This window comes from Gadus morhua, chromosome 11 (genome assembly GCF_902167405.1).
Source record: "Gadus morhua chromosome 11, gadMor3.0, whole genome shotgun sequence".
Taxonomy (NCBI): Eukaryota; Metazoa; Chordata; class Actinopteri; order Gadiformes; family Gadidae; genus Gadus; species Gadus morhua.
Genome location: NC_044058.1, coordinates 1,274,032 through 1,288,118, shown reverse-complemented (window position 1 = coordinate 1,288,118; position 14,087 = coordinate 1,274,032). Strand labels below are relative to the sequence as shown.

The 14,087-nt window shown below is 50.8% G+C and overlaps 1 protein-coding gene across 5 annotated transcripts in view; it reads left to right on the top strand.

Moving 5' to 3' along the window:
• nbeal2 (neurobeachin-like 2) overlaps positions 1-13,856 on the top strand; it is a 40,290-nt gene extending 26,434 nt beyond the window's left edge. For 4 of the 5 annotated variants that reach the window (XM_030371173.1, XM_030371172.1, XM_030371174.1 and 1 more), the window contains 28 exons: positions 110-294; positions 452-608; positions 904-1,041; positions 1,630-1,956; positions 3,204-3,353; positions 3,569-3,726; positions 4,186-4,310; positions 4,407-4,524; positions 4,645-4,796; positions 4,896-5,029; positions 5,154-5,261; positions 5,579-5,674; positions 5,790-5,914; positions 6,046-6,186; positions 6,292-6,422; positions 6,594-6,703; positions 6,988-7,105; positions 7,268-7,365; positions 7,596-7,709; positions 7,805-7,891; positions 7,976-8,085; positions 8,875-9,047; positions 9,501-9,595; positions 9,674-9,790; positions 10,148-10,309; positions 10,685-10,833; positions 13,033-13,168; positions 13,281-13,856. In XM_030371173.1, the coding sequence (XP_030227033.1) occupies positions 110-294; positions 452-608; positions 904-1,041; positions 1,630-1,956; positions 3,204-3,353; positions 3,569-3,726; positions 4,186-4,310; positions 4,407-4,524; positions 4,645-4,796; positions 4,896-5,029; positions 5,154-5,261; positions 5,579-5,674; positions 5,790-5,914; positions 6,046-6,186; positions 6,292-6,422; positions 6,594-6,703; positions 6,988-7,105; positions 7,268-7,365; positions 7,596-7,709; positions 7,805-7,891; positions 7,976-8,085; positions 8,875-9,047; positions 9,501-9,595; positions 9,674-9,790; positions 10,148-10,309; positions 10,685-10,833; positions 13,033-13,168; positions 13,281-13,388 (3,822 nt within the window). In that variant the 3' untranslated portion in view covers positions 13,389-13,856. The remainder of the gene's footprint in view (positions 1-109; positions 295-451; positions 609-903; positions 1,042-1,629; positions 1,957-3,203; positions 3,354-3,568; positions 3,727-4,185; positions 4,311-4,406; positions 4,525-4,644; positions 4,797-4,895; positions 5,030-5,153; positions 5,262-5,578; positions 5,675-5,789; positions 5,915-6,045; positions 6,187-6,291; positions 6,423-6,593; positions 6,704-6,987; positions 7,106-7,267; positions 7,366-7,595; positions 7,710-7,804; positions 7,892-7,975; positions 8,086-8,874; positions 9,048-9,500; positions 9,596-9,673; positions 9,791-10,147; positions 10,310-10,684; positions 10,834-13,032; positions 13,169-13,280) is intronic. The other variant, XM_030371176.1, reaches the window with a different exon arrangement.
• Positions 13,857-14,087: the final 231 nt, after the last annotated feature.

Below are 14,087 nucleotides of genomic sequence, written 5' to 3'. Positions count from 1 at the left end.
GTGAAGTTCCCATAGTGCTGCAGTGTGTTGGAGCCTCAGCAAGCCTGTCGCTGTGTGTTCCAGCAGGAGGTTCCACCTCCTCACTAACATGGTGTTCTCTGTGTTCCAGCAGAGCCCTGAGGAGGAGCTGTGCAACCTCCTCACCAACATCGTTTTCTCTGTGCTGTGGACGGGCAGCGCGGCCGAGGGCATGGAGGACGTGGTGTGGAGGGAGAGGGGACAGGTCTTCTCGGTCCTCACCAAACTGGGCTCGTCCTGCCAACTGGTCCGTCCCCCGGATGACATCAAACGCAGGTCAGTGTTGGGGTCACCACTGCTTCCAGGTGCCTGTGAGGTTCTCATGGGGTCAAACTGTCATTCATCTGAGATGTCATCAAAGGTAGGCAAGTGATGTACCGTACGGGGTACATTTCAAAGGATCCTTAAACAAGGTTGTGTGTGCGTGCTTCAGTCTGCTGGAGATGATGCTGGAGTCGTCCCTGTCGGACCTGAGGGAGTCCCAGGGGGTCTCTCTGCCCTTCTGCCCCAGCCTGGTGCGCCTGCTCCGCTTGCTGCAGGACTTCCTGTTTGCCGAGGGCACGGACAACCATGCGCTGTGGAGTGAGAAGGTGAGTCTAGGACACAAATAAATGAATACATTTGGAGACAGATTAGGTTTTAGTCAGCTAGACTCTGCCTTGTAGTCCTCGTGAAGTGTTTCTTGTTATGCAAAGGCATTCAAGGAATCACAAATAGCATGTCATGTAGGAGGGCAATTCTTAGTAATGGGAAATCGCATGCCACTATTCACCTAAGGTTGATAACTTGGGTGTTGTTTGCTGATGAGCCATCGGTTAAATGCGTGGAAACCAGTCTGGGGAGGGCTTTGTGTAGCGTTGGTCTGACAGCCGTTGTGCGTGGCAGATCTTTGAGGGGGTGGTGAACCTGCTGGACAGGTTGAAGGCCTGGCACAGCAGCGGCCCCGGCAGCACGGAGCTCCGCGAGATGGCCCGCATCGGCCTGCGCATCATCACGGGCTACATCCAGCAGCAGCACCCCCAGGTACGTGCGTGTGCGTACACAACTCCCGAAGATATGTATGTGCGTGTGCGTGCAAACACGCCTGCGCTCAGCGTAGTGTGTACGTGGTATTTCTATTTTAGCTCATCGGCCACTCAGATAAGGGGTGTTTGGTAATAACAATGTATGTTTTTTCTTTCATAGACATTGCTGGCATTCCTCCAAGGGGGGGGGGGGGGGGGTGCATGAACTTTAAAGTAGAGCTAGATGGAATACTGCTAGATGGAGAGGGGGGTCAATAGAGTTTCACTTTCATGTACATCAGCTTACCCATGAACCACTTGTTATCTAAATGTCTCGTTTAAAATAGACAAACAGTCTTGAAATAAAATAACCGTGCCGTTGTTTTATTTATAGATGATATGATGTATTATATCGCCCGGTTTGCAGAATAAACATACGAAAGTGAGGCTTTTAACAAAGGTTGACATGAAGCTGTACAAGGTTATCTTCGTCATAGAATATATATATTTTTTTATCTGATAAAAACTATAGTTAAAACAACAAGGATGACAAGGAGCACTCCTTCACCAAAGATCATGTTCATGAGTGTATATACTACCACCGTAGGTCTTCGTGATGGCCTGTGTGAAGCTGCACAGCCTGCTGCAGACGGTACTGTGTCTGAGCTGGGAAGAGGTCTGCTTCCTGCTCGGCCACTTGGGCGCCCCCCTGTGGCCAGCGGGTTCAAAAGACTGCAGCGACGACAACAGGAGCTCAGAGATTTTCTCTCAGCTGGTGCCCATCGTGCGGACCCTGCTGGACCAGCACGCCGACCCTGTCAGCCTGCAGAGCCTGCTGCCCAACCTGCCTCCCACCAACGGCAGCCCCAGCTTTGCCCATGACCTGCAGGCCTTCTGCCACACAGTGGAGTGGCAGAGCTTCTACCAGCACCAGGTACAGCAGGGCACTTGGGTCCTTTGCCAGTACAGTACTACCACTGGAGGCCTTCACCAGTACAGCACTACCACTGGGGGCCTTCACCAGTACAGGGCCCTACTACTGGGGGCCCTCACCAGTACAGCACTACCACTTGGGTCCTACACCAGTACAGGGCCCTACCACTGGGGGCCCTACACCAGTACAGGGCCCTACCACTGGGGGCCCTCACCAGTACAGGGCCCTACCACTGGGGGCCTTCACCAGTACAGGGCCATACCACTGGGGGCCCTGACCAGTACAGGGCCCTACCACTGGGGGCCCTCACCAGTACAGGGCCATACCACTGGGGGCCCTCACCAGTACAGGGCACTACCACTGGGGGCCCTCACCAGTACAGGGCCCTACCACTGGGGGCCTTCACCAGTACAGGGCCATACCACTGGGGGCCCTCACCAGTACAGGGCCCTACCACTGGGGGCCCTCACCAGTACAGGGCCATACCACTGGGGGCCCTCACCAGTACAGGGCCCTACCACTGGGGGCCCTCACCAGTACAGGGCCCTACCACTGGGGGCCCTCACCAGTACAGGGCCCTACCACTGGGGGCCCTCACCAGTACAGGGCCCTACCACTGGGGGCCCTCACCAGTACAGGGCCCTACCACTGGGGGCCCTCACCAGTACAGGGCCCTACCACTGGGGGCCCTCACCAGTACAGCACTACCACTGGGGGCCCTCACCAGTACAGGGCCCTACCACTGGGGGCCCTCACCAGTACAGGGCCCTACCACTGGGGGCCCTCACCAGTACAGGGCCCTACCACTGGGGGCCCTCACCAGTACAGCACTACCACTGGGGGCCCTCACCAGGGCACTAGCACTGCAATACATCGGTCACATGCTCTCACCTCCCTACTTGAGGCCGTGTTAAGTACGGTAAGCTTACACTGACTCCAAAAATAAACACTGGTTGCTCCACCGCCTTAACTTTTGCCCTAGTCAGGTCTTTGAGTTGTTCTGCACGTTTGCATGATTGAATGTGTGATTTATCATGATCTTGTTGGTTTATTTTCAATCAAGTTACTTACTACTACCTCAACCAAGCATAATGCTCCGATGTCGGTCCTCAGTAATGTACTATCAAGAAGCAATGAACATCGATGGGTGTGTGCATACTTGCCGTATTTCAACATGGGTTATGGGAAACCCAACACTTCTGGCCTATAATGTTGACTGTGTTTGCGTTCTTCTTGGCCGTGGACAGGTCAAGCCAGTCATGGAGCAGTATGAGCTGGACACGCTGGGAAGGAGCCATGACATCATGTCAAACTTCTGGAACTCCTGCTTCGACGACCTGATGAACACGGCCTTCACGCGAGACAAGGACAAATCAGACAGCAAGCACAAGTTCCAGGTCAGAGCACTTTCAAGCAATTTGATAATATAGGAGGACAACACAACAAAAGCTTGGTTGTGTGAACCTGCACTGAGATTCATTGTGTGTGTGTGTGTGTGTGTGTGTGTGTGTGTGTGTGTGTGTGTGTGTGTGTGTGTGTGTGTGTGTGTGTGTGTGTGTGTGTGTGTGTGTGTGTGTGTGTGTGTGTGTGTGTGTGTGTGTGTGATCAACAGGAAGCAGTCGTGGAACCCTATTGGAAGAGAGTGCGCTCTGAGAACAGCAGGTACCTCAACCAACAGAAGCACAGCTCCAGCCAGCAGGGGGTGGTGTGGCGCCACTGGAAGTGTCAGCGCAGGCTCCTGACCAGCGAGAGAGGAGCTTGGGCCTACAAGTATGGGAAGCTACATGTCATTTCCCCCCCACCACTCTTTAGGAAACAATTTGCCTTCACAGGATCGTGATAGTTTCAGTCAACCATGAATGATGAAGTTCTGCATCTAAAGAGAGCAACTACTTGGGCAAGAAACGTCCTTTACTGTATTTGAATGTAACCACTGGACACATCTAGTATCTGGACACATATAGATGAAAGGATAAATCTGTATATTGCCTGTTCACGCATTAATCATCAGACACCCCCGTTGTGTCTTGCCGATGCGTCCTCCTGTGGATAAGTGTCCCACTGTATAGCTGCACCACAACCTTGCCATTAGTGCATTTGAATATTGCCACACATATTCCCACAATATCAATGTTTGGGTACTATTTCTTTCTGTGTGTTATTAGGCTATATTTAGCGGGCTAGACCCCTGGCTTGCAATTCCTCCCACCGCCTCTCCATCTGCTGCAGGGTTCAGCCTCAGATCAACTGGAAGCTGTCGAGCGCGGAGACCTACTCAAAGATGCGTCTCAAACTGGTGCCCAACTACAACCATGACACGCACAGCGAGGCCAGCGCCCTGAGGGACAACATGGGTATGTTGGCCCTAGGAGGAGGTGTGTATGTGTGTGTTTGTGTGTGTGCAGAGACTGTTGGCTACATCTGGATTGTGTTGTTGTGATCCAACGTAGGGGCCGACAGCCCTCACAGCTCTGACCTCCTGACCCTGGCTGTGGCCAAGGAGGTCAAAGTGAGCGACATGGAGGACGACCAGTTGGGGGACGAGGATGTCATCTTCTGGGACAACAAGTCAGCTCTTTAGCTTTTTTCTCCCCACATTTGTATTGCCTGTTGTCAGTTGCTGCATTGGTCAATGAATTACGCGGGCCTCTTGTCAGCATTAGTCGTGATCCTTACTACTTTATTTAGGGGTGAGGAGGAGAGCGAAAAGGAGAAGCTGGTCCTGTCGGAAGACTGTGAGCTCATCACCATCACAGCGGTGGTCTCGGGTCGTCTGGAGGTCACCACACACCACCTCTACTTCTACGACGGCAGCAGCGAGAAGGAGGAGACTGAAGATGGTAAGAATACACAAGGGATACCAAGAGGAGGTTTTGTAGAAGAGACAGTGCTCCAGTAGAAGGGAGGTGTAATGGTGGTAGCTGTCCTCCTCCTCTCAGGGATCGGCTTTGACTTCCGGAGGCCCCTATCCCAGCTGAGGGAGGTCCATCTGAGGCGCTACAACCTGCGGCGGTCCGCCCTGGAGCTCTTCTTCATAGACCAGGCCCACTACTTCATCAACTTCAGGAAGAAGGTGGGGGCGCCTATCTCCTCCAGCTCCCCATTAAAGGACCCCCTAGCAGCAATAGTTGAAGTAAATTTAATAATTGTACTGACCTTCAAGGGATCATTTGTCCTCTTCCTTTCGCCCCCCAAAGGTGCGGAATAAGGTCTACTCTAGAATCCTTGGGCTCAGACCTCCGAATCTTTTCTACTTTGGTTCTCGATCGCCCCAGGAGCTACTGAAGGCATCCGGCCTCACGCAGGTGACTCCCCCCCCCCCCCCCCAGGGACTCATTCCCATGACCAAATAGAGATACAAAATGTATCTATTATAATGGAGTCATGTAGCAGACGATTGAACCAAAGAACATCTGCTCCTAATTAGCAGGTGGGGGGTTCCCCCTACCTGGTGGTAGGGGGAACACCCCACGCACTAGCCCCCCAGTCTCACATAGTAATAGTTTCCTCTCTTTTATACAAATGGATATGCATAGAGATGTCTCATTTGGATTATCCAGCCCCCCAGTCCAATATTAATAATGTCATTGTAAGAATCCTGTGTTTCTTTCTTTTTCAATAGAAATGGGTGTACAGGGAGATTTCCAATTTTGAGTATCTGATGCAGCTGAACACCATCTCTGGGCGCACATACAACGACCTGTCCCAGTACCCGGTGGTGAGAAACCACCCATGAATCGATCACACATGGTGTCTATACATGTATGTAAAACCACTCTGGGACTACGCCTAAACTTGTGTGTGTGTGTGTGTGTGTGTGTGTGTGTGTGTAGTTCCCCTGGGTTCTCTGTGACTACACCTCTGAGGTCCTGGACCTGGAGAACCCGGCAGTGTTCAGGGACCTGTCCAAACCCATCGGGGTGGTGAACGCTCGCCACGCCCAGAATGTCAGAGAGAAGTGAGTGGTTCATAGAGTGTGTGTGTGTGTGTGTGTGTGTGTGTGTGTGTGTGTGTGTGTGTGTGTTTGTGTGTTTTGTGCAGTATTATGCCATTTGAATCTGTGTTTCCATATCTTGCGTGAATCCCCAGGTATGACAGTTTTGAAGACCCCACGGGAACCATGGAGAAGTTCCACTACGGCACGCATTACTCCAACCCGGCCGGGGTCATGCACTACATGATCCGCATGGAGCCCTTCACCACGTTGCACGTCCAGCTGCAGAGCGGCAGGTCAGTCCCCCGGCCCGCAGCACGGCCCCCCTGTGGTCCACGCTAGTTCTACTTATGTCTTCATCAGGTCCTCATCGTGTCCCATGTCTGTCTGTCTGTCGGTAGGTTTGACTGTGCCGACCGGCAATTCCACTCGGTGGCGGCGGCCTGGCAGGCACGCATGGAGAGCCCTGCCGACGTCAAGGAGCTGATCCCGGAGTTCTTCTACTTCCCGGAGTTCATAGAGAACATGAACGGTGAGGAGGAGGAGGGATCTATTATTTCCTTTCTTTCTTCTTTTCTTTGCTTGGGTGAATGGATTGAAGGGGAACTCTTCATCAGCAAGTTTGTTTGAGGGTAGAATGGGTGGCTTCACTGTATTGTTTGAAACGCCTGTTGACGTCCTCCTTGTGCTTGATGTCCTGCAGGGTTTGACCTGGGCTGTCAGCAGCTCTCTCAGGACTCGGTGAACAACGTGCTGCTGCCGCGCTGGGCTACGTCCAGAGAGGACTTCATCAGGAAGCACCGGAAGGCGCTGGTGAGACGCTGCTGCAGCCGCCACAATGGGGCTCAAAGGGCATGTAGATATGTACAAGTGGGGCCTGTTCAGCATGCATTCACCATGGTGGGGAGAATCCACTGGCTATGTTTTAAAGGGGTCCCATCCGAGGCAACAGTCTCTGGGATCCCTTTTCTAGTTCTAGTTCTAAAAAACATACAAATAAACAATATATAACTCAACAAAAATGACCTATGGTAGGTCGAGGAGCTGATTCAAGGGACATTTATACATTGTGTGTGTGTGTTTGTGTGTGTTTCTAGGAGAGTGAACATGTGTCAAGTCACCTCCATGAGTGGATAGACCTGATCTTTGGCTTCAAGCAGAGGGGAGAGGAAGCAGAAAAAGCCCTGAATGTGTTCCTCCACTACACATATGAGGGTAACTCACAAATACATTCAGTAAACATGGGAAAGCATGTCAAGGGAGTAATAATCTTTATTTCATGTTTTAGTGTGTCTTCGTTTGATGGCTTTGTGTGTGTGAGGATCATGTTTAACCTCTATCTGTATCTATAAAGCCTCTGATCTGACCTCTCATCAGGGGCGGTGGATGTGGATGCTATCCCCAACGAGACGGAGCGCAAGGCCCTGGAAGGAATGATCAACCACTTCGGCCAGACCCCGTGTCAGCTCCTGAAGGTCTGCCTCACGGATTCTCTGCTCAAAGTTTGCTGCCGGCTTCAGGCGTCCTCGAATCTCTAACCTGTGTGAACACAACTGGTGTCTTTAGTTGCGTGTTTATTTTTGGCTATCAAGATGTACATGTATGATTCCCCACATGGGTTAGCCAGCTGGGAAGTGTCAGCATCAGCGGCAGCCTGTGTGTTGGGACTGGGAGATGTGACTGACCATGTTGGGGCCTGTTTCAGGAGCCCCACCCTCAGCGCATGACAGAGGAGAACGTGGCCAGACGCCAGGCGCGCATGGACCCCTCGCCCCCCAACCTCTTCGAGCAGCTGGACAAACTGCGTTCTTTTGTGGAGGTATGTTCACTGTCCTCTCCTAAGTCGGCTGTATTCAATGCTTTACCTCCATACAAATATTTTGGTGTGTGTGTGTGTGTGTGGGCGTGCTCCAGGTGGTGAGTGACGGCACCCCTCTGGTCCAGGCGGTCGTCCCTAAGAACCAGACACGTTCTATCATCATCCAGGGCTCGGACGTCCTGGTAAGGTCCCCCCCGACGCCAGTAGCATGGCTATGGTAGGTCCATTGTGGTCGGTCAAAGAGGCTCCTCCTGTGTGTTTCCTAGGTGACGGTGAGCGCCAACGCGCTGGTCGGGACCCACAGCTGGCTGCCCTACGATAAGAACATCAACAACTACTTCACCTTCACTAGGGACCCGACTGTCACCAACCCCAAGTGAGGGCCTCCAAGTTCTTTTATTAGTCAAATACACATACATATACAACATAACAGGCAGTCAGAGTGGGCAATGACATTTTTGTATCCCAAGCTCTCCTTAACAACAAAAAAGAAAAAAAAAATAGTACAAGAAGATAAAAGAGTAACAAGGTACAGTGCAATTGTGTGTGTGTGTGTGTGTCTGTGTGTGTGTGTGTGTGTCAACAATAAAGGATCTCAGGCACAGCGCTGAGTGTGGTTCAGGACTGTGTGGTATACTTTAACTGGGCTATTTCATGAGGCTATCAGTTTATCATTTTTCCAAGCAGAGCTCAGTTTACATCTCCAGAAATGTTTCACACAGTGACAAAAAAATCACACCACAGTGCTATGTGCTCAGAGAACACACCCATCCAATGTTATTGTCATATTATCATACAGTAGTATTGTTAGTTACCTTTTGTTTTATTTTAATGTTATTATTTACATTCTTAATAAGTCGTTTTATTTACACATTAACCCTCTTATTATTGTAATGTACCTCTCATGTTATTCATAATGTCCTCCCTGACCCTCTGTGTGTGCTGATGTCATCTCCCTGACCCTCTGCTTTTGTTGGTGTCTTCTCCCTGACCCTCTGTGTCTGTTGTTGTCTTCTCCCTGACCCACTGTGTGTGCTGATGTCTTCTCCCTGACCCTCTGTGTCTGTTGTTGTCTTCTCCCTGACCCACTGTGTGTGCTGATGTCTTCTCCCTGTCCCTCTGTCTTTGTTGGTGTCTTCTCCCTGACCCTTTCTGTCTGTTGCAGGACCCAGCGGTTCCTGAGCGGGCCCTTCTCCCCCGGGCTGGACATCAGCTCCCGGGTGCTGGTGGTGTCCAACGACGGGCGCCTGCTGTTCAGCGGTGGGCACTGGGACTGCAGCCTGCGCGTCACCCAGCTGGCCAGGGTCAAGCAGCTGGGCCGCATCGTCCGCCACATTGGTGAGACTCTGGGGCAGTCAGGGAGGGGGTCAGACACCTGGGGCACAACCCCTTTACAATGGGTGGGTTATCTGGAATTGCTGAATATTATTGGAATGAGCGCAACTCTGTGTGTTTATAGACAAACAACCATCTTGTTTTGTTGGTACTGGCTCTCGTTTTGAATAAACGACTATTCGGAACACACAGGAAACCTTTCTTAAGTAATTAAAAGTATATTCCCCTCACATGGGCAGGGGCTAGGCTACTGTAACAATTCAAGTCAATGGAGTTGGCTAAAGGAAAGGCAAATGCTAACCAAGGGAATTTAGGATTAAACTACTTATCTGACTCTGGGCAGGACCTGTCAATGCCAATTGACAGGTCCTAGCCAGAGTGGCGTATTCCTTAATAGTAGCAGTATTTGTATTATTGATAATAATGTGGGTGTGTATGTATCTCTGTTGTGTGAAGATGTTGTTACGTGCCTGGCACTGGATCTCTGTGGCATCTACCTCATCTCGGGCTCCAGAGACACCTCCTGCATGGTGTGGCAAGTCCTCCAGCAGGTAAACCCTCTCAGAGGATGATCTACTGTATAACTCTATGGTCTACGCAACCATCTGAAACGTCTCTCTCTGTTGAAGGCGGGCTTCTCAAGTGGGATCTCTCCCCGGCCGGTGCAGGTGCTCTGTGGACACGACAAGGAGGTCACCTGCGTGGCCATAAGCACCGAGCTGGACATGGCCGCCTCCGGGTCAAAGGTCAGAGGTTGAAAGGGTTCATTTGAGTTCCTGAAACATGAATCAAATCACGAATAAATTACCTGAAGGGGGAAGTCTAGTGAAAAGGTGTCTTCTCCCCGAGGTTCTGGAGCCAAGGTCCAGTGCTTGCAGTCTGCCTGGAGGCATCCTTAATCAAACCTCCTCCTCTCTGCTCCTTAATGGCTTTTTCAGAATTCATTCCAAGTCACTTTGGTTAAAAGCTTCTAGAAACCTCAATAACATTCCCAGATAATCCTCAGAATGCACTGGGCACGGACCTTTAGAGAGCGAATGAGTTACTTGTAACAGGATGTGCTCTGTGTTCAACCTCATGAAAGCTGCTGTGCTCGTTCTCAGGACGGCACGGTCATAGTGCACAGTGTGCGTCGAGGCCAGTTCCTGCGGACCCTGCGACCCCCTGGGGACAGCGCTGTGCCTGCCCACATCTCTCAGCTCCTGGTGGGCACGGAGGGACACATAGTGGTGCACACAGCCCTGGAGGGACGGCAGACAGCAAAGGTAGCTGGACCCCAGAAGCACCCCGTTTATTCACCTCAGAATGAGCCATTTGTATCTCTGTAGGGAGTCCTCTTCTACAGGGCCCGCCATGTTGCAACAACATGTTTTCTATAGTAGCTTTGAAAGGATAAACAACTCAAGAGAGGATGCATTTTTAATGAACAATCATAATCGCTATCTTACTTGTAAGCTACGACAAATAGTTTGACAGACTAAATAACTAAAAGACTGGAAAGGAAGAGATGAGAGGGGTTGTTCAGTTTGTTGCAATCCACACCTTTTAATAAATGCTCTGACCCTGAGTGAAGAGTCGCCAGATGACAGCAGTCAGCGTTCTCTCTCTCATCTGTTGATGGTTGTGGTTCTGCTCTGCAGGGGAGCTTCTCCCTGTTGGTGTACTCAGTGAACGGCCGCCTGCTGTCCAGGGTGGTCCTGGAGGAGGAGGTGACCGCCCTCCACCTAGTCTCAGACTATGTCATCCTGGGCACCTTGCAGGGAAACCTACAAATACGACATCTATCCAGGTAACCACGGGTAACAGAGGGATTTTTTTTTTTTTTAACTAAACAGAATTATAAAAATCTCCATAAACCATTCAGGCAAAATACATTCAAACCAAAAGCATGTAGTAAGGAAGCACACATGTTGCATACTTCCAAAGCGTGTGTCACGTTCTATTGAACTAACATTTAAAGGTCCCATGGCATGAAAATTTCACTTTATGAGATTTTCCAACCTTGATATGTGTTCCCCTAGCCTGCCTTTGGTGCCCCAGTAGCTCGAAATGGCGTATGGTGTAAAACGAGCACCAGCTATTTTGCTCAGACGCGCCGAATTGGAATTTTGTTACCTCCCCTTTCTCTGCTTTGCCCAATGAGCTACGATGTGCAAGCGCAACGTGTGTGTAGGTGTGTGTGTGTGTGAATACACACACTGTAGCGCAAGTGTTGTACACTTCTTTGTTATTTGGATAACCGTTTTGCTGTTGGTGTTATGGCGCATAACGCGTCGGGTTCTCTGACATCTCTGATCTTTCCACAATGAGACTGTAGTGGGGGTTATCTCAGCCAAGGTTGAGAAGGAATTGGGGGAAAGGAACTTTGGCTTTGAAGTACATGAACCGCGACATGGAGGAGAAAAGGATTGTTGCCCACGATTGTCCCCCGCTGGAGCCCCGCTGCCAAGGCGTTGGTGCCTTGGCGCTGCCTGCTGCCACGGCCGTGCTGCCAAGGGAGACAATCGCGGTCAACAATCGCGGGGCAACAAACCCTTTCTCCTCCATGTCGCGTTTCAGTCTACTACAGATTGATGAGGAAGTGGAAGAACCAGAGAAGTCGGAGAACCCAACGCAGTCGTTTAAGATTCATAATATCGTCTGGGGGCGCACACAGCTTTTGGCTATATATAGATATGTATGGATGTATGGATGGATGGATGGATGGATGGATGGAGTGATGGAGTGATGGGATGGATGTGATGGATGTGATGGAGGGATGGGATGGATGTGATGGAGGGATGGGATGGATGTGATGGAGGGATGGGATGGATGTGATGGAGGGATGGGATGGATGTGATGGAGGGATGGATGTGATGGATGGATGTGATGGATGGATGTGATATAGAGCTCCTGGGGCCGGTTGCACCAACTGGGCGTAAGCCTGGTCGTAACTACGCCTGGTCGTAACTTGGCGTTCTAAGTCCAACCTAACCGTTACGCCGGTTGCACCAACTGGGCTTAGCGTTCTTTTCACTAAGACCAGGCGTAAATCCTACGCCTGGTCAGGGGCAGGCGTAGAGTTGAAATTCCAGGCTGTTTCTATAGCAATTACATCCAATCCAATGCAGCTTTACCACCATCCTTGCAACGCTTCGCTAAACTGCATTTCAAAGCACAGCCGGCGATATGATCAGTGTTCACAGATCGACTGCCTGTCGGGAAGATATCGCTGGCCGATTAGTCCGTTCTCAACTTATAATCAGTTGTGAATGTTGTTTTAACTATGTTTATATGTTTTATATAGGCCAACACATTAAACAAATCTCTCCTACAGAACCATTCCCGTCTAAATGCCTGCTCGTCGTAAACCAGACATTACAAATACATATTTTAATTATATTCGTTTGCAGTGTTTTATTGTTAGGCATTAACACAATTGATGAATGACAATGAATGAATTATTTATTTCGGTGTCCAACAGCATGTCAAGTAAAATAGTAAACAGCTGTTGTCACGAGGTATCCTAGCAACGCGGTGATATGCGCATACCATGGAACATTCACATGGCCGCGCATGGCTAAGACCGGGCGTAGTTAAGACCAGGCGTAAGTCCCGTTGGTGCAACCGGCGTTAGTTCCATTCTAACGCCAGGTCGTAACTAAGACCTACTTAGCAGTTACGACCAGTCTTAGTTACGCCCAGTTGGTGCAACCGGCCCCCTGGACTCCTGCCGTAGCACCGAAATGGCGTGTTTTGGGAAAGCTCAAAGTGTGACTGGCTTGTAGTGGCTGTAGTTCTGCACCACGGCTGAATTTCAGGAACGTCTTCAAATACTGAGTTAGGGGCCCACTAATATCTACATTAAAGCATCCATAAAGTAGCATGCCATGGGACCTTTAAAAACGTGCCCCAACATGACTTAGCTTGTGTAAGTGCTCTATGTATTGGTGTAGTGTGATGTGGGTGCTATGGGTGTTTCTTATTCTTGTGTGTTTGCGGTGGGCAGCCTGGATGTGGTGGTGGCCCCTCTGGCCCTGAAGCTGCCTGTGAGAAGTGTGTCTGTGACCAAGGAGTGCAGCCACATCCTGGTGGGCCTGGACGACGGCAAGCTCATTGTGGTGGGTTCCGGCAAGCCAGAGCAGGTGAGGCCCAGCGATCAGGGGCCGACCACAGGCCTGTTCAAACACAGCATGGCTCCTTGTGGGGTTGTGAAAGGGGAAGAATAGAGCTGATGATGTTGTGTGATCCACTCAGGTGCGTTCCGGGCAGTTCTCCCGGCGCCTCTGGGCCTCCACGCAAAGGATCACCCAGGTGTCGGCGGGGGAGACGGAGTATAACCCCAGTGAGCATGCTGGGATATGAGACACCCTCCACCTATATGAGTGGGGCAGTGTGCGGGAGGTTGGTGGTTGTCGCTCTGTGGATACTGTCTGCTGGTGGGAAGCCCATCCAAGGGGCTGACAAGAAGATCCCTGACATTCTCCCCAGCCCTAAGCCCCCAGTTGCCTGCCTTTTATTTATTTTTAAGAAAGCAACGAAAAAACACTTGGCACTTTTTATTCTAACTGAAGTGAGAACAATGTTGAAGTCTCATCTCCTCCCTTTGCTGAACCACATACCATTCCAAAGAGCTTAACGCGGTAGCAGAGGCTAAACTGAGCTGTTGACACAAAAGTTGAGTCACATTGAGAGGGACCTCGCACTTAGACCAGCTCAGACTCTACAGACAGACAGACAGACAGGACTCCGACTCTACAGACAGGCAGACAGGACTCCGACTCTACAGACGGACAGACAGTACTCCGACTCTACAGACGGACAGACAGTACTCCGACTCTACAGACGGACAGACAGGACTCCGACTCTACAGACGGACAGACAGGACTCCGACTCGACAGACAGACAGGACTCCGACTCGACAGACAGACAGGACTCCGACTCTACAGACAGGATTCTGACTACAGACAGGACTCGGACTCGGACTCTACAGACAGATAGTACGCAGACTCAGACTCTCTACAGACATTCCTCAGACTCTCTAAAGACAAACACAGTACTAAG